Here is a 25,215-nt window from a genome sequence, read left to right as displayed (position 1 = left end):
CAAAAGCCCCGTTAGCCAGAATACAGCAACTGTTTTATGCAGAAAATTGATGTTTTATATATCCATACAGTATATTTTAGATTTTCTAATTATTTATTTTATATTTTTAAGGAAAGTGTGGACCTTGGAGAAATCATGTTCTCCCTATGCTACTTACCTACAGCAGGACGCCTCACCTTAACCGTGATAAAGTGTAGAAATCTAAAAGCAATGGACATTACTGGTTATTCAGGTATGTATGACACTCATCATCTTAAGCTCCATTTAGACGGGACGAATGTCGGGTAAAAGATGCCCGATACTCGTTCCTGTGTGTCCACGCTCCCGTGCTGTCATACGTGAGCTAGTAGCGCTGGCTTGCTCACAGAGCAGCCAGCAGGGGGGCAGGGTGGCTGCAGGAGATTTATCTCCTCTCGCTTCCCCGCCCCTCTCCATTGACTTAACAGAGCGGCCGTTCAGCACTGAAAGGCTGCTATTTGCACTGAACGATCTGTTTATCGTCCATTGTTTATGCAGCATAAACAGATCGCTCATAGTTCAGTGTAAATAGCAGCCGTTCAGTGCTGAACTGCCGCTATGTTAAGTCAATGGAGAGGGGCAGGAGAGCGAGAGGAGAGAAATCTCCTGCAGCCTCCCGCTGTGAGCCAGCGATACTAGCTCCCGTGCAGCATCACGAGAGCTAGTATGTGCAGGGATGAGTGTCGGACATCGTTTGCCCAACATTCATCCCGTCTAAATGGAGCTTTACAGATCAAACCATTATTTGCCTCATGAATTTGTGTATCCATTATCAGTGGTAGCTTAAGTAGACCATAGGCCTAGGGTTGCTCTCACAACTTGAATCCTAACTGCAGTCAGCAGCAACACTTTTCTAAATAATTAATAGTCAGACACCTCTTTTATAGTGATAGTGATTACAGTGCAGTTACCTTCAGTGATCACAGGTCTCTCTAATTACAATTATTCACATTCCCTTTGCTTCTCTATTTGGGCCCAGACTGCAACGAAGACTTCTTCTAGCCATGACTTCTCCTTACACAATCTCCCCATCCTGCTGTTACCCCAATGCCCCTCTCAGTGCCTCTCCATGGTAACAGTGGCACCCTTTGTGACCCAAACAGCACTAGAGCCCCCATTTATGCCCCATAAATTAATAGACATATAATCTTTAATATGTAGCTTTTTCGCAGGATCAGATCATAAACTAGGTTGTGCAAATTATGCATCAGATTGATGGCCTTGTATTTATTGGGTAATAAATGTAGATCTGTGTTCTACGATGAATAACTTTCCGCTAATCCCAGACAATTCAACCTTGACTCCGGTCTGGACTGTCAAGGTGAAACTTCTGATTTATCTCAAGATTATGGCACTACACTAATTTATGGTGTCATTTTGTAACCTCAACTCAAGAGTGATTATGTTTTAAGTGTACAATTAAAGCTATGTAGCATCAACTAAAAGCTACTGCTTGTACATTAGCCAAATAGAAATTGGATGAATGTTTGATAATAACCAAAGTTTTGTGAAACCAACCAAATCAAAATACCGTATATACCGGCGTATAAGGCGACGGGGCGTATAAGACGACCCCCCAACTGTCACCTTATACGCCGGTATTCAGTGGAGAAAAAAAAAAAATTTATTACTCACCTCCCACGGCGTTCTGTCGCGCTCCGGCAGGATGTCGCTCGCTCCGGCAGGCTGTCGCTCGCTCCTCGTCCCCGGCGCAGCATAGCTTTCTGAATGCGGGGCTTGAAATCCCCGCTTCCAGAAAGCTAATACACACGCCGGCAGCCATGACATCATTGAATGGCTGTGATTGGCTAAAGCACACGTGGCTTCAGCCAATCACACTATTCAATGACATCATTGAATGGGTGTGGTTGCTAACACGTGCGCCTTCAGCCAATCACAGCCATTGAATGATGTCATTGAATAGTGTGATTGGCTGAAGCCACGTGTGCTTTAGCCAATCACAGCCATTCAATGCTGTCATGGCTGCCGGCGTGTGTATTAGCTTTCTGGAAGCGGGGATTTCAAGCCCCGCATTCAGAAAGCTATGCTGCGGCGGGGACGAGGAGCGAGCGACAGCCTGCCGGAGCGAGCGACATCCTGCCGGAGCGCGACAGAACGCCGTGGGAGGTGAGTAATAAAATTTTTTTTTTTTACACTTTTTTTTTTTTTGTTTTACCGGCGCATAAGACGACCCCCGACTGCAGAGCAGATTTTTCGGGGTTCAAAAGTCGTCTTATACGCCGGTATATACGGTAACTTAACATGTAGCCTAACTGCATGTACGAACATCATGCAGTGGAGGGCAAAAGCAGTGAAATAATGTTTGTGCAGCTAAACAGGGACACAAGGGGAGTTCTGTCCTCCCTATGAGTGGAGCATAAGTAGACAGGCAGATAACCTTCCCTGCAACACAATGACGATGGAGCAATGTCCGCTTTCAACTTTATTGCAAGGTAGAGGTAAAACTGTAGAACAAAGAAAATAATGCACTTAGGAATGTGCACTAACATAGCAGTACATAGAATGCATTACATACATGTGAAAAGACAAGAAACATGTAATACAGCCATGAGAGAGGATAACCCTAGGACACATGCTATGCTATCTAAATAACACACATAAGACTAGAAACTCTAGAAGTGGTATAATCATGGAACTGGAAACATATATACACAGGATGCTAAGAGTAGGACATCAGGTCGAAGTTATCACATACCGACGATGCCGCTGTGAGCCTGGATAATAAAGGTTTCCAGAGGGTCTCTAGGCAGTCCAGACATGGAGGGAATGTGCCAGAAAATGTCTACTGTGGGCTGAGCTGATGATGGGTAAAAGATACAGCATCCCTCAGAGGACAAAATAGACTGAGGCTCAGTATATAAATGTCCACTAGATGGAGCCCTAACAGAAAGTCTATCTAGTAATGCCAGAAATAAAGCAATACCATATACCTTATACAGTACAGACAATTTTAGTGAACAGAGACTGCCAAAGGCATGAAAAGGGGGGTTAGTCCTACCAGGACTCCTTCGCACGGGCATATATATTTTTGCACACACTTCAGTGCAATGTATTTGCGTTACTTACAAGGCTTTTTGTGTGAGTATCAGCGTATGTTACTATACTTTTTACGCATGCAGGGCATGTTCATTTGTGCGCAGCAGATGGACACGTCACAATTTAAATGGCTATTCAGCCTAATGAGTTCCAGAAGTACTCTTTTTCCTATGCCATTTGAGCACCTCCCATAGACTTCTACAGGGACCTTGGTGTGCAAATGCACAGGAAAATTGAGCAAGAATGGAAATGTGTACAAACCCATTGACATCAATGAGTTCTATTCTCTGTGTATCTTGCACATTAATTTTACGCATGCAAAAACGCGCATAAATAAGCCAACGTGAAGGAGTCCTTAGGGTCCCTTTAGACAAGGCGATTACTTGTTTGAACGAGCCAACGATGATTTTCATGCCTGCAGGAAATGACTGAAAAGCAAATGATTTATCATTTGTCATTCAATTACACTAAATGATTATTGTTCATTTGCTCTCATTTAAAAGATTTTTTGACTGATAATTGGTCCATGTGAGGCTGGGCTCACAAGTCCATACAGTAGTACACTGCGTATCCCTGCGTATTGTCGTGTTTTTGCCTGCGCATGAACAGTGTATATTACACACGCTGCCATGCACTGGCTTCCTGGTTTCTTTTTTTTTTCCTTTTAGTGTAAGTTTAATCTTTAATGTAATTACGTATGTACTGCATACTGAATGCACGCATAGAAGACAATATGGCTGTATGTGTAGTGTACAGAAGTTCATGTATGGAAGTTTCTGGAAGGTGCTGAATGATCTATGTAGTCTTGTGCTTATGTGTGTTGTCAGTATGTTTTATGGTGCATGAATATGAAGTGCATTGCTTAGCTGCAGCACTGAATGGGTTACTGTCTGGGTCATGTCTGACAATGTTTTTTTTTTGTAAGTCATGTGACCATGTTTCTTATATGTGTTTGCAAGCTGGATGATTTTTTTTTTTGCTTTGAGTCTTGTCTGGAGTCTGAGTTGGGAGTAGAGCATTCTGTTGGAGTGCTGGCCACATGCAGGTACCTTCAACCTGCATGTGGTGAAGATGGAAGAAGCAAAGAGGTGGACTAGAAGTTTTCACTAGGTCCCCTACCCTGAAGTCTGCATTGCAGAGTTCAAGTCCTGCAAGATATGTGAGTGACCGGTAGAGAGTTTGTGTTCTCCTACGGAGTATCTTTTCCAGGAGCGGTGCTGCACAGATAACCTGGACTGTGGGCCCGATGTCATCCTGTGTCTGCTTCCCTGTCGTCATCATTAATTCTGCCTGCACTGGTGTTTTTGCTATAGCTACTTTCATCTACCATACTGTAACTTATGCAAGTTGTTCCAAGTAAAGATCCAGTTGCCGACCATTCCCGGCAATTTTCACTACTACTTATATGTGTGGACTTAATTACATCTGCAGTTTCACCGCGGAGGAAGAAACGGTGGCGTCACCCGTGACAACTACAGAACCAAGAAAGCAACCAACCCCATTTAATAGCCTTCCCTTGGCCCATGAGACTTGTTCTCTGGTTACCCACCCTCCAGGGGTGAGACAGTAGTGCCACCATGACAAGGCCCTACTCTAATCCCTGCCGTCTCCTAGACCAAGACCCGCTCCTCAGACACTGCATATTCACATACATGGTAAAATAGAACATGCTGTGTTCTTTTTTACACACGTAATATAAGCAATAAATATATGCAAGTGTGAACAGAGCAATCAAAATCAAGGTGCTTTCATTAAAGTCCTTCACTGTGTATCATGCGCATAATACACATTCAAATATGGTCGTGTAAGCCCAGCCTTAATGGGCCTTTAGCCACAAAAGACCAAGAGAAGAGCCAACTGCTGCAGGGAGGTAACCGCAGTGTTGAAAGTTTGGGTTTTTCGGTTTGGGTGCGATAAGTGACAGTATCTTTGCAATATTGGATGTGGGTAGTTTGACAGTAGCCCTTGTACAGCATTTGTCCAGCGTGTGAATGAAGGATGTGAGGCATGTGTCATGTCATAGAATGGTAGAGTTGGAAGGGACCTCCAGGGCCATCAGGTCCAACCCCCTTCTCAGTGTAGGATCACTAAATCTTCCCAGACAGATGTCTGTCCAGCCTCTGCTTGAAGACTTCCATTGAAGAAGAAGTCACCACCTCTTGTGGTAACCTGTTCCACTCATTCATCACCCTTACTGTCTAAGATCTAATCTATAGCTCCTCTCTTTCGGTTTCACCCCATTGCTTCTAGTCTTTCCTTGTGCAAATAAGAATAGACAGCCCTTTAGATATTTGTAGACAGCTGTTAAGTCTCCTCTCAGCCTTCTTTTCTTCAAGCTAATCATTCCCTGATCCTTTAACCATTCCTCATAGGACATGGTTTGCAGACCGCTCACCATCTTGGTAACTCTTCTCTGAACTTGCTCCAGTTTGTCTTTGTCTTTTTTAAATTGTGGTGCCCACAACTGCACACAGTATTCCAGATGAGGTCTGACTAAGGAAGAGTAGAGGAGAGATCACTACCTCATGTGATCTAGACTCTGTGCTTCTCTTAATATATCCCAGAATTGTGTTTGCCTCTTTTACTGCTGCATCACACTGTTTACGCATGTTCAGTCTGTGATCTATTAGTATACCCAAGTCTTTTTTATATGTGCTGTTGCTTAGTTCAATTCCTCCCACAAATGTGTTCAGCAGATCCAACATATACAATTTATACTCTAGCATTTTACATCAACACAATGCACTAACAAAATAAAACCCTGCCAATCTAGCCTCTAATGAAACATTTACAGTTGCCATCTATAACAGCATCATATAGTGTTACTTAAGAAAATACCATTGCATAATTTTTTGCTCACACGTGTTGCCCTTAGTGCTGTGATTAACGTGCTTCTAGGTACGCACAGAATCACAAGCGGATTTTACCATTCACAGGTCTAAATCTGAGGCAAAATACACAGCAGAAATCTGCAGCTTAGTCAAGGATATATGCCGTGTGTTTTAGAGGGTCGATCCACATGGAAAACTCTTCATTAGATTCTGCGTTGTGTACACACCCAATATGTCAGTTTTTGCAGTAAATTCTACTGATATCCGTTAGTTTGGGATAGCCATGCCCCTCCCCACAAGCCACACCTATTTTTGTAAGTGTTATATACTTCCATAAATTAATTTTTTTTTTGTACAAGTTATGCAAAATATTCTACCTTTTTAACATCAACTTTCCGTTCATAAACCTCCCTCATAATGTATTTATTCTGTGCCGCACTCTATATGATGCAAATGTAAGATGGGGAAGACAAGCCCGCAAATCAGAAGAGGAAGCCTAAAATGTAATAGTCTACATCCTAATAGAATAAAACTTTGTATTGTGCCGTAGACTACTCTTTTCTAATACTGAAAGTAGTTAAGCCAGCAACATGGAAGCATTGCCTTACTGACCCCATGAAGCAGCTGACAAGGCAATAACATGCATATAATTGACACGTCAGCTAGAATTATGTAGAATGATGACTTTTCTCTCTTTTTGCTGACTCTGATGAAATAACAATAGCAGTCATTTAAAAACATGACCTAATGAGGGAAGAGCAGAGGTCTGCATCAATGTAATCTGCAGGCAAAGTTGAAATACAATCATCTTAATAAGTGAGACATGTTCTCCCATGGAAAAAGACACAGTAAGTAAAATTCGAGCCTCAAAGGGATATTCCCACAATTAAGATTTAACACCCATCCACACGATAGGTGATACTTGTCTGATTGCTGCGGTTTCCATCATTGGGACCGCCACTAATCATGAGTGCAGGGGTCTTGTATTCCCCTTATCTCCTCTTTACCCCCCTCCTTCCCATAGTAAGAAGGATTTTGAATGGAGCAATAGCTGAGCGTGTGCTTTGCTGCTCCATTCATCTCTATGTGATTGCTGCTGATAGCTGAGTGCTGTGCTCAGCCTCTCTTCGAGTTCTTTTACAAGGGACGACGGATGCCCAATCGGTCGTCCCAGCGATAATCATTCTTGTGCTTTTACACAGGAACGATGATCGTTGACTGAATGGAGGTGGAGCGGCCGGGGAACAGTCCAGCCCACCCACCTCCATTCACAGTAAACAGGCATCATTCATAGGTGACACTGCCTGTTTACACAGAATGATACATCATTTAGTTTTCTGCATGCAGAAAACTGAACGGCATATGAGAAGAGAACAAAGTCTCATTTGTCGATCAGTCGCTGCATGGATTTACACTGAATGATAATCGTTCAGATTCTCACTAGATCTCGGGAGTCCGAACGATAATTGTTCTGTGTAAAAGCACCCTTAGTCTCATAGAATTGAATGGAGCGGCACAGTGCATGTTCAGCTGATACTCCACTCAAAATCCTTCTTGCCATGGGGATACAGTGAGGAGAAAAGGCGGACCCCTGTTGTTATTTTCAGTGGGGGTCCCAATAGTGGGTATACCAGCGATCAGACATTTATCACCTGTCTTTTAAATGTTACCTATGGAGATATTCCTTCCCTTAAAAAATATGAAATATTTTTTAATAAGCCTTAAAATTCCTGTCATACAATGTCATGTATGCCCTGGGCGCAATGCGCGCTTCGCCCAGCACATAGGCAAGACTGTGTCAACACTGGACAAATGGGAAATGTAATGCTGCAGTAAAGCCCCTATTAAACTAAGGAAAACACAAAATAAGAGGGAAAACTGACCCTGCTCCCAACTGAGAACGGTCCCTAACTAAAAACAGATTGACTGCTCTGATAAGTGTGAACCCACTAAACGCCTCTTAGCTTGTTACTTGGCCCTAACAAGGGGCTGGGGAGAAGACTGAACCACAGAGACAGGGAAATAAACTGCAACTTAACTGAAAGATGCAAAGCTAACTCCAAGAGGACTTGGACAGCTCCAACCACCACGACCAGCTGAACAGCAATGAGCTAAGAGAGGAGTAGGAATATAAAGCCCTCCCTGCCTGCTGATAGGTAGGCCAGAGAAGAAACCACACCTAATAACACCTCTCTCAGAGGTGGGGAACCCTGAGGGAAACACCAACATGCAACTACACAGATACAGATAGTAGCAAGTAACCCCCACATAAAATGTGTCACCCACAACCTGTATAGGAGCACAGTGACTAGTCTGCTTCTGCATTGTGGTTAACGTACCACGACACTGTCGTTACTGACAAGTCACATCGTACATCTGTCAATAGCCTGACAGTTCCAATGGTCCAACCAAGAATCATCGTCATACAAGAAATCAAAACGAGGTTTTCCACTGGTGCTTTGCAAGATGCTCCACTATTCTGGGACAAGACAGTCCAGCCTTGTTGGCCTTCACTACCCCTCATCTTGTCCCATGAAGAAGAAACAAGGAGGGGACTGGGGGTCTTTTTAGAGCACTATGATATTACATGATAAAGACATTAAATAGTTAGAATGGGTTGTTGATAGGAGGATCTTCCGACTGCTGAACTTGGAGTCAGGAAGGAACTTTCTCTGAAGATTGTTGATCCAAGGATTATTCTGACTGGCACTACGGAGTCGGGAGGTTTCTGCCTCATTGGGGGGGGGGGGTTGCCTTCCTCTGGATCAACATGTGGGGATGGAAACAGGCTGAACTGGATGGACATTGTCTTTTTTCGGCTTAGTATACTATGTTAATATGATCAGCTGTAGTGAAGGGAATTTCTGAGCCTGGGTGGGGCTTTCCTTGTAGGGGCTGTCTCTATGATATGTATACTGTAATCCTATTGTCCTGCAGATATTTGTAAGCATTCAATGTTGGGAAAAAGTACTTGCATCTATTCTTGATCTCCTGTAGCATTTCCAATATACAATGTTGTGCGGTCTTTGAACAAAGATTAGGCAACGGACCGTTATTATTCATATTGGCCTTAATATCGTTCTTTTCATATTCAAGCTATAGTTTCCCATGAAAGTATCAAATATAATGTTAATGTTAATCCTATTTCTAGACCTAAGCTCAACAGTAAAACAGACTGCTCTATGGGAAGGCAATTTAAATGCACATCAGTTAGTTTTGTCAGTTCCATACATTAAATACACTTGGTTCTCACTACTTGGTGATAATATCATACTAACGGTCAAACATGGTGGAGGTTGTGCAGTAATACTTTGCTGCTTAAGACCTACCAACTTACCATTCACGACGTAAGGTTACGCAATGGCAGCGGGGTATTTAACGCAAAATGACGTACCCTTATGTCATGTGGATAGCGCGAGATGGTTATTATAAGCGATAAGACAATGCAGCACATAAGTCCTGCAATGCCTTATAATAGTGATCATAGCTGCTATGGATCAGGTTCCCTTTAGGGACATAAACAGTGTAAAAAAACTAAATAAATAGTGTAAGAAAAATTTTTAAATAATGAAAAAAACCTTTTTTGCTCATTTTCCCCTATTTGTATGAAAAATATAAACATTTAAGAAGAAAAACACATATGTGGTATCATCATGTCCGTAATGACCTATACTATAATTTGAGCACACTTATCATCCAGTGCAGCAAAAAACATAAAAAATGGAGGCAAAATGCTTATTCTTTTCATTTTACCTCCCAAAAAGCACAATAAAAACGATCAAAAAATCCATATGTACCCCAAAATGGTAGAAATAAAAACTACAGCTCATGACGCAAAAAACAAGCCCTCACAGAGCTCCGTCCATAGAAAACTAAAAAAGTAATGCGACTTTGAATGCAACAATACAAAAATAATTGTAATTTCCAAAAAAAGGGGTATTATTGTGCAAAAGTGGAAAAATGTAAAAAAAATAATGTTTTTGGTATCGTTGTAATCATACCAACCCGCAGAAAAAATGTATTGTGTCATTTAGGGCTTATTTAGACGACCGTATATCGGCTCGGTTTTCACACCGAGCCGATATACAGTGTCCTTGTCTGCAGGGGTGGGGAGGATGGAAGAGCCAGAAGCAGGAACTGAGCTCTCGACCCTTCCCCGCACCTTGCCACTATTTGCAATGGGAGGGGTGGGACGGGGGCGGAGCTAAGCTTAGTACTTAGCTCAACCCCCATCTCGCCCCCTCCTATTGCAAATAGTGGAGAGGGGGCGGGAGCTCAGTTCCTGCTCCTGGCTCTTCCATCCTCCTCCTACTGCAGACAAGGACACCGTATATCAGCTCGGCGTGAAAACCGAGCCGATATACGGTCGTCTGAAATAGCCCTTATGCTGTATTAGTGACGCTGTAAAACTTTAAAACTTAAAAATTTTAAACAGTGGCAGAATTGATATGTTTTCTCTGCCTGCTCTCAAAAAACAAGTTTTACAACACATTATTTGCACCCAAAAATGGTACCAATAACAACTATAGGTCGCCACACACAAAAAAACAAGCTCCTATATGGCCACGTCAACGGAAAAATAAAAAAGTTATGGCTCTTAAAATGTGGAAATGAAAATCCCCCCAAAATCGTTGCGTCCTAAAGCCCAAAATAAGCCTTGTCCTTAAGGGGTTAAAGGAAGTGTGTTTTCTTCAAACGGACAGCCATTCATTTTAATGGCTGACATGTGATCATACATTTTATCTACAACAGCTGCCACTGTAGGGCTATATGCCTAGCGGTGGCTTCTGCTTGTAACAGCTGATTGTCACCAGTTAAGGGTGTTGGCTTCTGTTTTAGAAGGATTTGTAATGAAACGACCCCCTTAAAGAAAAGTGTCCAGTCCTCCATCTGCAAGATGAAGTGGAAATGTAGTTGGATTATGTAGCAATGTGTGACACAGCAATCTGAATATTCTAACAAGGCCCAGGTCATCTTAGAGCCATGCCAGGCCTGCAGTGTACCCCTATGGACTGTAACCCATAAATGGCAGTGCCTTAAGGCCGCGCCACTTCTATACTCTGAAAGATTGTAGCAAAGGTTGCAAGATGTTACGACTGTTTCTATGTTTACTGCAATGGTTTTTAGAGTCTCTTTAACTACTTTCAGAAAGGGGTCTGACAGGTGTGCAAATAGGAGATGCAAAATTTTTTGTTGGTGGGTCTGAGACATCTCTGAGTCTCCTAACATGCTTCAAAATGATATAGTAACATAGTATGTAAGGCCGAAAAAATACATACATACATCCAGTTCAGCCTATTACCCCAATGTTGATGCAGAGATATTATGATTTAAGGCTGTACAGCTTCGATGTTGGAAGACATCTGTCGGGGTTCTCTTACTGTATATTGGCAGCCTCTCTGCTGTCGGAGCCTATCCGACGTGTCACTTCATGCAGTGCTGGCTTTAGCCAGCATATAGCACCGTTGTATAACGGCAGAAAAAGAGTAAGCTCCCTAGGAAAATCAGGATACAAATGGGATTGGAAAGGGTTGGGGAAAAAAAAAAATGCTTCCTGACTAAAATGGCAATCGTAATAATACCCGGATCAACAACCCTTGAAGTTATTAACGACAATAACATATAATATTGTATCGCTCAAGAAAAGCATTCAGGCCCCTCTTCGTCGTCACCACGTTCTCAGGCAGAGAGTTTCATAGTCTCACTGCTCTTACAGTAAAGAATCCCCTTCTATGTTGGTATAGAAACCTTCTTTCCTCCAGACGTAGAGGGGTGCCCCCTTGTTACTGTCATAGTCCTGTGTATAAATATATGATGGGTGAGATCTCTTAATTGTCCCCTTATATATTATAAAAAGTTATTAAAGTGCCCACTTGTTAAAGTCCTGGGTATAAAATAGTGGTGGCGGACCTATGGCCTATGTGCCAGAGGCGGCACCCAAAGCCCTTCCTGCTGGTACTTGTGCCAGCAGCTGCTCACCATGGCAGTGAATACCAGGTTGCCGCTGCTCCCCTGCCGGTATTCACTTAGAGGCGTTGCTAGCGGCACTGATCCCAGGCGCACACTATGACGTCAGTGTACACCCGGGATCCTCCTCCCCCCTCCCCTGACATCTCATCCTTGGTTCTGCGAGAGCAAGGGGGAGGAGGCGTCCGGCAGCACACACTGACATCACAGTGCACAGCTGGAATTAGCGCCAGCAGCAGCACTGAGCAGAGGAGCAGCAGTGCTTCAATGAGGAGGAGTCGGTAGATATATTGGTCTCGGGGGGGGGGGCGCTATTACTACTGGGGCTGATATAGGAGATACTATTGGTAATAGCATTACTACTGGGGCCACTGTGGGTCGTCACTATTACTACTTGGGCCGCTTTGGCGGGGTCAATATTATTACTGGGGCCACTGTGGGGGGTCAGTATTACTACTGGGGCCGCTGGGTAGGTCACTATTATTACTGGGGCTGTTGTGGGGGGGGGGGGGGCACTATTATTATTGGGGCTGATGTGGGGGCATCACTATTATTACTGGGGTTGCTGTGGGGGGATGTCACTATTATTACTGGGGCCACTGTGGGGGTCACTATTATTATTGGGACAGCTGTGGGGGTTCACTATTATTACTGGGCCTGTTCTAGGGGGTCACTATTACTGCCGGGGCCGTTCTGGGGGGTCACTATTACCACTGGGACTCCTCTGGGGGGTCACTATTACCACTGGGGCTGCTGTGTGGGGGTTACTACTATTACTGGGGCTGCTGTGGGGGGTCTCTATTACCACCGAGGCCGCTCTGGGGGGTCACTATTACCTCTGGGGCCGCTCTGGACGGTCACTATTACTACTGGGGTATGTTTACAGATGGCGGAAATGCTGCAGAATGTCCTCAGCGTAAATTTCCGTGGCAAACTTTACATTTAAAAAGCAGTCAAAATCTGCACGCTGTCTATTTTAAAACAGCCCTTTCCTTTTTATAACGACGGAGGTAAAATCATACTTTGTGATAAGCCCCACCCCCTGATGTGTTGGCACTTTGCGATAAATAAGTGGGTTTTGGGTTGCAGTTTGGGCACTCGGTCTCTAAAATGTTCGCCATCACTGGTATAAATAGATGATGGGAGAGATCTCTGTATTGTCCCCTGATATATCTATACATAGTTATTAGAGCGCCCCCTTGTTACAGTCCTGGGTATAAATAGATGAAGGGAGAGATCTCTGTATTGTCCCCTGATATATCTATACATAGTTATTAGAACGCCCCCTTGTTACAGTCCTGGGTATAAATAGATGATGGGAGAGATCTCTGTATTGTCCCCTGATATATCTATACATAGTTATTAGAGCGCCCCCTTGTTACAGTCCTGGGTATAATAGATGATGGGAGAGATCTCTGTATTGACCCCTGATATATTTATACATAGTTATTAGATCGCCCACTTGTTACAGTCCTGGGTATAAATAGATGATGGGAGAGATCTCTGTATTGACCCTTGATATAATTATACATAGTTATTAGAGCGCCCCCTTGTTACAGTCCTGGGTATAAAGAGATAATGGGAGATCTCTGTATTGACCCTAATATATTTATACATAGTTATTAGAGTGCCCCCTTGTTAAAGTCCCAGGTTTAAATAGATTATGGGAGAGATCTCTGTATTGTTAAACGCTTCGGAATATGTTGGCGCTATACAAATAAAGATTATTATTATTATTCTCCCCTGATATATTATACATAGTTATTAGGTTGCCCCTCAGCCGTCCTATTTCCAAACTAAATAGTCCCAATTTTGATGACCTCTCTCTGTATTGTAGTCCGCCCATTCCATTTATTACTTTAGTTGCCCACCTTTGTACCCGCTCAAGCTCTGATATGTCCTTCTTGAGTACCAGTGCCCAAAACTGTACACAATATTCCATGTGTGGTCTGACCAGTGACTTGTACAGAGGAAGAACAATGATATATATTACGTATAACACTAGAGCATATTATTTTTGTCCATGGAAAGTAAATTTGCATTCCTGTCCATAATGATACGATGTGGCAATTTTAAGCCAATTTTATTTTTCTATAAAATATAACCTATAATTTTTTTAATGCATACATAATACTTTCATATTTATGTTAGTGCAGGGTAATTGGTATATATGTTATCCCTGTTCCTGTAATTTAATGGTTTACCTTTTCATTAATATCAAGAAAAGACAGCATTATGTTTTCAAATGTAATTATATCCCTCATTAAGCATATATGACTCCGGTGGATTAGAGGTGTAAACAGACATAAAAATTCTATTCGGGAATACATGTGTTTGGCTGTAAGTAGATATGACTAATAGGATAATGACCTGTAATTGAGAACAAAGTGCACAGTGAATGGCCACCTAATAATTATACATAAGGGTTGTGATACATTATCAGCTGGGAGAAGTCTCTCTGTCTGCAATAACCTTCATGGTGACCTTTAGCTTTGATGTAGTGCTGCGTACTTCTGTAATATCAATATAGATGCTGTGTGCCATGGAGAAAGTAGTTAATGTTATTACAGGTTTCATTTGTGAATATAATCAAACAAGAAAACTCAAAACAAGAAAAGCTTCTTTTATGATATATGCATGCTAAAAGTTACTAAGTGAAGGTAAACTTTCTTACTGATCCAAGTAGACTGCATAGAAAAAAATAATCATTCACAATGAATGACACCCCAACCTTCCCCCTAAGACTTGGTATTTGGCCAGTCCCTTAAGGCCTCCTTCACACGGGCGACATGGCATCGCTGCGAGAAATTCAGAGTGATACCGCAATTTTGTGGCGCTACAAAGTCACGCAACTTTGTAGTACCACTTGCAGAGATTTTCGGGGGGGCGAGGTGGGGGGAGCACCTGAAATATAAGCCCTACCCTGAAAATAAACCCTAGCTGCAGAAAAAAAAGAATACATCACCTAAGAAGCGCTGTCCGACTCGCTGCATCTTCTCCCCTGTCCCTGGTAGTTGGCTTTAGCATCTCTTCTGGCCGGGTAATGGAAAATTCCCGCCTCCAGGAAGCTCTTCCTCTGATTAGGTGAGTGCTGTGATGCTCAGCCAATTAGATTCAGCGTTCTATGAACCAATCACAGCCATTCATTGGATGTGATTGATTCATCAAACGCTGGCTCTGATTGACTGAGTCGCGGCTTCACATACATGCGATCTGTAGCATTGTCGCATTGTGAGAAATACGCACAACTTTGTCCCCCGTGTGAACGAGGCCTAATACAAGCACAGTAGGGCTCCAAGTGGAAGCACTGGAAGTTTGGACATTGAATATGGATGTTAAGATGCATAATGATCATCTGAACTGGATGCAAAGGAAGCAAGTATTTAATCAATTATGACCTCTTTACGGTATATCTATTCCAACCCAATTTCATGTCTCATTTTTGCTATGTATTTTCCAGAACATACATATGGTACTTATAGGGTGCGTATAGATCTACATGTAATTCTACCGTTATAGGAGTTAAAAAAAAGTGTTTCTGTCTGGCATTGACTAAGAAGGAGTAAGATATGAATAACCTTTTCACATTTTTCAATTTATACCGTATAAAATGTATTACTTCAAGTAGTTCATATTTTTTTAACATTTTCTAATTTTTCAAGTTGCATAGAAAATAGAATTTATTAACAATACACCATGGTTGCCAACAGTCCAGAAATTTTCCAGCATCCATGAAAAAAAATAAATCATTATTTGTATAGCGTCAACTTATTCTGCAGCACTTTCAGAGCACGGGGGAATACAAAAAAAGACAATTACATGTGGTATACCTTATTTGGGGAGAGATGGGGTAGGGGTGGTTCAGGAGGTACAGGGGCAGGAGTGGAGGCACGGGGAGCACAAAATAGTACTAAAATTACATACAGTATTTATTTAGTTAGGAAACAGGATAAGAAGATACAGGGGCAGAAGAAGTATACCATAGGCAAAGTGGAAGGTGTGGGGAGCCATAGGGAGGGGAAGGGGAATTGGATCAGGAGATTTGTTATTCCTCCCTGAAGAGGTGCATTTTTAAGGCGCTCCTGAAGTTCCGTGCGTCGGGGGGATTGTCCGGATGTTTTGGGGTAGTGCATTCCAGAGGACCGATGCTGCTCTAGAGAGTTCCTAGAAGCAAGCATGTGAGGATCAAATTAGAGGGGAATTTAATCTCAATGTGCTGGCTGATCAGAGTGTGCAGGTTGGGTGGTGTACAGACAGGAGGGAGGGGATGTATGGTGGCGTGGCACCAGGAGAGCATTGTGGGTGAGGGTGATGAGTTTGAATTCACTTCTGTAGCAGATGGGTAGCCAGTGCAACGACTGGCATAGTGCGGAAGCGTCTGAGAATCGGCTGGATAGGAAAATTAGTCTAGCTTCTGCATTTAGTATGGATTGGAGAGGGGAGAGTCTGGTGCAGGGAAAGCCAATGAGCAGTGAGTTACAGTAATCATGTCGGGAATAGATGAGGGCGACAACGAGTGTCTTTAGTGTGTTCATGGTGAGAAATGACAAGACTTTAGCAATATTTCTGAGGTGCAGGTGGCATGTTTGAGTCAGGGATTGAATGTGGAGGGTGAAGGAGAGGTTGGTGTCCAGAGCGGGCATGCTGTTTGGGGGTTATTATGATGCCAGATACTGGAATAGAGATTTTGGGGGGAGGTCGGTTGGAAGGCGGAAACACAAGGAGGTCATTTTTAGAGAGGTTAAGTTTGAGAAAAAGGGAGAACATAGTATTAAAGACAGCCGACAGAGGGGGGCGTGGCCAAGCAGCTAATCTGACCGGCCGCATGTGAGGAGCGCTCCTCCACATACCGGCAAAAAAACCCTAATCCTGAAGACATCCTGAGGGTCCCCTGACCCAGAATAGCACCGGCGGAGGGAGGAGAGGATAGAGCCCCTGACGGCGCTCCCGGACGGCCGCAGCTGAGGTACCGGCAGCGGGGAGAGCGGAGACCCATAGCCGCCGCGGACGTACTGCGGAGGACACCGGTGAGCGGCGGGGACTCCGAGCCAGACTTTGCTCCGAGAGGGGGGAGAGAGGAGGCGGATAGACCCCCCGGAGGGACGTCTGTGACACCGACATAGCGGGCACCGCCGGCGGGAGAAAAGTCCGAGAGGCAGCGACTCCGGCGGCCATCTTGTGAAGGGCAGAGGCGGAGGTGCAGGGCCCTGAACACCAGAGTGCACTGCTCCCGGGCGCGGTAAGGAGTTGTGCGGAGAGGGGGAAGAGAAGGTCGAGATCCGGAAGGTATAACCGAGAGGTGGACATAGGAAAAGCTGCTGGCGGGAAAAGACCGCGAAAACGCGGCTGCGGCGGCCATCTTGCGTGTGGCGCCGGAACAGAAAGGCCCTTAAAACAGGGCCGAAAGCTACCCCCGGGCCCAATATAGCACCGCTGCAGGGAAAGGGAAGAGGACAGAGACATTAGAATTACACAGAAGGCACAGGCAGCGCAGCGCACAACGACCTCAGACCCGCAGCGAAGTGACCATCAAGCGAACAAGCGCAGCTAGCAAGCAAAGCAGTGAGAAGACACATTTAAGGGGACATAGAGGGAGGCCCTCCCCCCCCCCTCCACTTACAAGAGGACTAAACACCATACAATTCGGAGAACCAGGAGAAGGGGCAAAACAGGGGCAGCAGCAGACCCCTATAGAACATTCAATTTCTATAACGGAAAACCAAACAACCGCGACATGGGCCCCACTAGACAAAGCTCATCTGCAGACAAACTTAAAGTCTTCGCAAGAGGAGAAACCCGGAAGGAGCCCAGCCCTGAACCCGCTGCGCCCGCTGCGGCGGGAGCTGCAGCAACAAAGCATACCAACCCAGATCCAACTGAGGGAACTGTGCAAACGCTGCAACAACTGTCTGAACAGCTTCTGACCGCAATACAAACATCTACAGCCACGCTCACCAGCAAAATTGATGAAGTTAAAGTGGATGTGAGTCTGCTGAGACAAGATCTCCAAAACCTAAGAGAACGTGTTGCCAGCACAGAGAACAGAATATCTACCCTAGATGATACTGTCGCCCCAATGACAGATGCAATACGAGATCTTACGCAGAAAGCTGAATACTGGAGACAAAAAGCAGACGATCTGGAAAATCGGTCGCGAAGAAATAATTTGCGCATAGTGGGGCTACCAGAGCGGGCCGAGGGGCAAAGACCTGAAGAATTTATAGAACGCTGGCTTCGAGAACTCTTTCCCAATGCTGGACTATCGCAAGTCTTTGTTATTGAACGTGCGCATCGAGTGCCCATGAAGCCACCAATACCAGGAGCCCCACCCAGACCCCTACTAGCAAAGCTGCTCAACTCCCGTGACAGGGATATAATCCTACAAGCTGCCAGAAAGGGAGGGCCCCTGCGACATGACAACGCCACAGTGTCCATTTTTCCGGATTTCTCAGCTGATCTCCAAAAGCAGCGAGCAACATTCTTCGGAGTCAAAAAGCAACTAAGAGATCTGCAGCTCCCGTACTCGATGGTGTATCCGGCTCGACTGCGGGTGATCGACGGGGACCGTGCCCGCTTCTTCTCCACACCAACGGAAGCAGGAAATTGGCTGAACACCAGACGACGACCAGAAGGGCCGTAATGTATACATAACCATTTATTTTCCCCTCTCTAGGTGCAGAGACCAATACACAAAGATGAACATTTCCCTTACAGTTCCTAACTGCACACTAGTGACTATCCTCTAAACACGCCACAAGAACACTCTAGCCAAATGGCACAGAACCGAGACTTTCTTTATCTGTGGCAGACAAGTAATCTACGATTCCCAGGAGAAGATGACAAACCTTCCCTTTCTACGGCCCCGGCGAGATTCACCTGTTTTAACCCCCCCCCCCATCCTCCTCCTCCACCGATTCCCCTCGTCGATGTCTTGCGGGGTGATTTAGAACCCCCTCCCCATATGCTTCCTATCCTTAAGGGGACCCACCCAGAAAATGACAGCCTAACCAATGCCGGTCCACATAACTGATTTAACAACACAACAATACCACAAGTATAGTCTTGTAATAAGCTATACTATGTAGGTACCCCCTAAATACAGGTTGCCACGAATACGTATGTGATAAAGAAGATAATCTTCGAATCTGGTTAATTACAGGTTGATTGAGAGTTACAGTTGATAGTAGTTTATCAAAATGTTTTTAAGTTGTATGCATCAAGTGCTCTATGATGATATTGAAAATGTGCTGAAGTACTGTTACATGATAGATGATAAAAATGCAATTGAGTGTCGGGGGGGGTCGCCTGACGGGCAGAATAACATGGGGAATAGTATCCGGATCAGATTAACATCTCTTAGCCAATGGCGGAGATAGTCTTTGTATCCTGGAACGTCAGGGGCATGGGGTCTACTAGGAAACGGGCAGCGATGAACACGTTGCTGCGCTCCTGGCGACCACACATCCTGTGCTTACAGGAGACCCACCTTACACCTGAAACCACAAAAGTCTTACTGAAGCCATGGGTACAATGGTCCGCGCATGTATACCACACATCATACTCCAGGGGGGTGTCTCTACTAATAAGAAGAACACTTAGATGGGAGGTGGAACAGATTAAGAAGGACACAGAGGGCAGATATATTTTTGTAAGAGCTAAAATTAACAATGACCCATATGTCCTACTATGTTACTATAACCCGCCGCCGGCAACAACAACCATTCTAGCAGACGGCATTCAATTTGCATCATTCTCTCCAGACGCAACAGTTGTCTGTATGGGAGATATGAACATGGTGATGGATCCCGCCTTGGATAGATTTGGGGGTGGTGCTCGGGGGGAGGGAGATGCGAGCAAGACTCGCCTGGCCTCTATTATCTCGGTAACGGGTTGGCTAGACTTATGGCGAACATTTCACCCGCAGCAAAAAGAGTATACCTGCCATGCAGCCCACAACCACGCTCTCAGCCGAATAGACTATATATTCGGGTCCCCTTCACTATTCCCTAAAATAGACTCAATAGAGTTCCTACCTCGAGGTATCTCAGACCACTCGCCAATACGTATGACCCTTAAAAACCCAGGCCCAATCACAATCAAGAGACCAAGGGTGCACCCATTCTGGCTTTCATTATTTGGACCTAATGACCGCATACCGGACCAGATCCAAATATACTATGAGGCACATGAGACGCATGGAGACATAAATCTAGTATGGGAGGCATTTAAATCATACCTTAGAGGCTGTTTAAGGTCCTCAATTTCATTTGTCAAAAGAGCCACGGCACGTGAAGGTGAACTTTTAGCAGAGCAATGCCAACAACTAGAAAGAGATTATATAGCTGACCCTATAGACACTAAAAGAGATAAATGGCTTCAGACAGGCAGAGACTACTTATTATACCTGAAAGAGAAAGCCCAAAGGAATCTATTCTTTACCCGACAGTCCTTTTTTGAACAAGGAAACCAATCCAGTAAACTACTTGCTTATATGGCGAGACAGGAAACCGCTCCCCCAACCATACTGCGAGTTAAATCAACCGAGGAAGTAGTGCTTACAGACCCGAAAGAAATCCTAGATAGATTTCAGCAATTCTACAAAGACTTATACCAATCAAGGGTAAATTACACAGCGGCAGAACTAGAGACCTACTTAAATGACATAATATTTCCAGAAATACAAGACGACTATAGGTCCCTACTTGACTCCCCCATAACAGTGGAAGAGATTGAAGAAGCAATAAATGAGATGGCTAAAAACAAAACTCCGGGAATGGATGGGTTGCCAGTGGAAATATATCAACATTACAAAAAAGAAATAATACCACAATTGTTTACCCTATACAAATACATCCTGGATAAACATCACCTACCAGAATCGATGCTAGAGGCCAACATAGTCCTCATACTTAAACCAGACAAAAACCCAGAGGAGTGCGGCTCGTATAGGCCGATTTCCCTATTAAACACGGACTATAAAATCCTTACTAAAATACTAGCGACCCGACTAAACCAAATAATAGGGAAAATTATACACCCGGACCAATCTGGCTTTATCCCGGGTAAATCGACATCGGACAATATCAGAAGAACACAGGTAATCACACAGGTGGGGTGGAGGTGGAGAGCAGACTGGGCCCTGACCTCACTAGACGCGGCTAAAGCGTTCGACTCCGTCGAGTGGCAGTACCTGATAGAGGTGCTGCGTAAATTCAGGTTTGGAGAAACGTTTATAAAATGGGTCACCATCCTGTACAAAGCCCCGACCGCAAGGGTAACGGTAAACGGCCTGGTCTCCACTTCCTTCCCACTACACAGGGGGACACGACAGGGATGCCCACTTTCCCCCCTTCTATTTGCAATTGCAATCGAACCCCTAGCCCTGAGAATTCGACAACACAACTCATACAAAGGCGTTCAAATCGGACCCAGAGAGGATAGAATAGGCTTGTATGCGGACGATATAATATTGTATATGTCAGACCCTAGAAACACCCTACCACTGACCGTATCTCTAATAGACAGGTTTGGAATTTTTTCAGGCCTATGCATTAACTGGCAAAAATCCGCTTTCATGCCCCTAAGATCAGAGGGATGGCAGACGGGGGATGTATTTTGTAACTTACAAATCACTCCCAGATTTAAGTACCTTGGTATATATATCACCAGAGAACACACCCAGAGCCTCGAGTTAAATATTGCCCCCCTGCTGACAACTCTGCAGCAAAAGTTGAAAGGCTGGAGCACCCTACCACTATCTGTAGCAGGCAGAATAAACCTCATAAAAATGATAATACTCCCTAAATACTTATATTGCCTAGAACATACAGAAACAATTATACCACAGAAATTCTTTAAAAAAACTAACTCATTAATAACGTCATTCATATGGGGAAACTCTAGAGCCAAACTACGACTGGATACCCTACAACGCCCTAAAGAAATTGCAGGTATGGCGTTACCAGATTTTAAACTATATTATCTGGCGGGACAGGTCAGGTATCTCCGTCATTGGCTGTCGGGTGCGCCTCTCCCTAACTCCGAGCACCATCTCATGTACTTCCTCGAGGAGACTTCGTTGTGGATCCTCCTGGAAAAACCAAAATTGATAACCAAACAAATGCTGCCAGTCCACAGACTGGCAGTGAACGTGTGGCAGATATGCAAATCACTAACAAGACAAGAGAACACCCCCTTGGAGACTCCCCTGTGGGACAACAGGGCATTACCACACTTGGTGAATTTGCCAGGTAAACAATTCTGGATAAACTCAGGAGTTACCACACTAGAGCATGTTTATAGGGACCAAACACTGGTTTCCTTTGAACAAATGCAAGAGCTATACCAGATCCCAAGGGCGGGATTTTTTAGATATTTGCAACTCCGACACGCACTGACCGCACAGTTTCCAGGACCTAGACAAATATTTTCACAGTATCCATTGATAGGGGTACTGCGAACACAAGGACCCAAAGGCCTGATTTCAGTGCTGTATACCCATCTACTACATGCTAAAATCCCTGACATACCAATGACAGTAATGCAGAGATGGAGAGAACTTATTCCCACCCTCACTAGTGAAGATTGGGAAATGGCCATGTCCATATACACCACAGTATCACCGGCGGCAAATAACAAACTAACACAACTATATATCTTACATCAGTGTTATCTAACACCGAGCAGACTTCATAAAATGAATCGGATAACCACCAACCGCTGCCACCGATGTGGAATGCCCAATGCAAACTTCAACCATTTGATATGGAACTGCGTAGATATTCAGACATACTGGAGAGAGATTATAGAGTTTCTAACACAAATATTGGGAATACCAGTACCACACGATCCTGCAGTGTGCCTGTTGGGGATCTTAGACGAAGAACAATGGCAATATCATGACAGGATATTTCTTACAAAGGTTCTATTTTACGCCCGGAAGGCAATAGCCTTACGCTGGATGGACAGGCGCCCCCCGACACTCACAAAGTGGCAGAGCATTGTCAACGCCGTTCTGCCATATGAAAAAATGGTATATAAAAATAGAAAATGCCCTGAAAAATTCGATAAAGTGTGGGAAAGATGGTGTGGGTCATCAAGTACGGTGTACACACAGAACCAGTTCCATAATTTGCTGAGAACAGTGATGCCTAGAAACACTTAGATGGGCTAACAAAGGAACACACCCTCCGCCGACACCACAAAGAAATTATATTACCAGAGGAAAATGTAACAAAGGAATATGTCAATAGAATGTACTAAAACACTTGTTAGGAATATAATGAGCTAATGATGTAACCAAAAGTTTTCTTTATTCAGTTGTTGTACAAAATACAATGTTTTCAATAAAACGAGTTTAAAAAAAAAAAAAGACAGCCGACAGACAGTCGGTGGTATTTTGAAGGAATGGTGCAAAGATTTCACGGGAAGAGGTGTGTAACTGGGTGTCACCAACGTAGAAATGGTATTGAAGGCCGAATTTGTGGATGGTTTGTCTAATAGGGGCTGTGTAGATAGAGAAGCGGAGGGGGCTGGAGACCGAGCCCTGGGGGACCCCAACAGCGAGAGGAAGTGGATAGGAGGTAGAGCCAGCAAAGGAGATGCTAAAAAGACTGGTCAGAGAGATAGGAGGAGAACCAGGGGAGAGCAGTGTCCTTTAGGCTGATAGAGTGGAGTACAGCAACGAGGAGGTTATGGTCAATAGTGTCAAATGCAGTGAAAAGGTCGAGCAGGATTAGTAGGGAGTAGTTGCCCCTTGACTTTGCCGTCATCAGGTCATTTGACACTTTTGTGAGGGCGGTCTCAGTCGAGTGTATGGAGCGGAAGCCAGATTGGAGAGGGTCGAGGAGAGAGTTATCAGAGAGAAAGCGTATGAGGCGGGAATAAACCAGGCGTTCTAGTAGTTTTGAGATGAATGGGAGGTTGGAGATGAGTCAGTAGTTGGCAGCATCAGTTGGGTCAAGGGTTGTTTTTTTTAGGAGAGGGGAAATGATAAAGTGTTTGAATTGAAGGTGCAGTTTAGGGAGAACAGAACGACTACTACTCCACCGTACCTGTCGTCCGATCTGGGGGTGTGGGAGAACTGCAGGCCATCATAGGACAATGCAGCAGGGGAAGTAGAATCGAACTGCTGTTTCCACGTTTTGATGAGGGTGAGCAGGTTCAGAGATTTGGTGGTAAAGAGGTCGTGGATAGTAGAAAGTTTATTACACGTGGACTGGGGGTTCCATAGCACTGGCGTACATATAGGAGTCGCTGGGGTCGCAATCGCGATCCGGCCCCTAAGCGAGGAGGGCCCAGAGGGCCCCCTTTCCACACGATGACTTACTGCAGAGTTACTTTCACTAGGCACTCTGCGGCTTCTCCTGCACTCCGGCGCCTCTTCACGGACCTCCGCTCAGTCTCCTCCCCTGTCTTGTTCTCCTCCACGATCACCAGAGGGGAGGAGTCTGAGCAGTGGTTTGGGAGGAAGTGTCTCTGTGCAGGAGAAGCTCCCTGCGGTGCACAGAGGAGCTAGAGCAGGGCAGTCAGCAGGCAGACCGAGGGCTCTACATCGTCCCGCCCTCCCCCGGCTCCTACAGTCATCCTCAGCCAGCAGGGGAATGGATGTAGATCGTCCAGCAGCAACCTGACAGAGAGAGTAAGTACTGACTTACACATGTCTGTCTCAGTGGGGGAGTGGGGGGGGGTCAGAGCAGCAGGCAGTGTGAGAGGGGGAAGAGAATCAGGTAGGGGCATCCGGTGTCAGAAGGGGGAGAGACAGCCATGAAGGGGCAAGGGATGAACCATGCATGGGCATCCTGTGTCAGAAGGGGCAGAGACAGCCATGAAGGGGCATGGGATGAACCATGCATGGGCATCCTGTGTCAGAAGGGGCAGAGAGAGCCATGAAGGGGCAGGGGATGAACCATGCATGGGCATCCTGTGTCAGAAGGGGGAGAGACAGCCATGAAGGGGCAGAGGATGAACCATGCATGGGCATCCTGTGTGATGGGACAGCCATAAGCCCATTCTCACACTGGTGCTGATTACTGCGGCTCTTTGAACGCTGTGGTAATCGCAGTAAAACACTCCCACTGTTTTCAATGGAGCCTTGCAGACGTGCTCGATTTCAAGCGTTGCTTGCTCTATTTTTGCCAGTTTTAGCGCACCACATCAATGATGTGGTGCGCTAAAACCTAGTATGGACAAAAAACTAAAGTAAAATCGCAGCAAAACACCACAATCAAAATCGCAGAGTTTTGCCGAACGCCTGTGTGAGAGCGGCCTAAAGCCACGGTCACACACCATCAGTAAAACGCTGCATTTCAAAAGACGCGATTTTGAGTGGTGTTTAACCCCT

The 25,215-nt window shown here is 44.8% G+C and overlaps 1 protein-coding gene across 1 annotated transcript in view; it reads left to right on the top strand.

Moving 5' to 3' along the window:
- The window catches only part of SYT6 (synaptotagmin 6), a 474,646-nt gene that overhangs the window by 423,467 nt on the left and 25,964 nt on the right, over window positions 1-25,215 (top strand). The window contains exon 4 of the mRNA XM_066600083.1: window positions 112-232. Within this exon, the coding sequence (XP_066456180.1) occupies window positions 112-232 (121 nt within the window). The remainder of the gene's footprint in view (window positions 1-111; window positions 233-25,215) is intronic.

The sequence above is a fragment of the Eleutherodactylus coqui genome, chromosome 4, assembly GCF_035609145.1.
Source record: "Eleutherodactylus coqui strain aEleCoq1 chromosome 4, aEleCoq1.hap1, whole genome shotgun sequence".
In the NCBI taxonomy this organism is placed as follows: domain Eukaryota; kingdom Metazoa; phylum Chordata; class Amphibia; order Anura; family Eleutherodactylidae; genus Eleutherodactylus; species Eleutherodactylus coqui.
The sequence above is the reverse complement of the archived record's forward strand: the minus strand, read 5'-3'. Positions and strand labels throughout refer to the sequence as shown.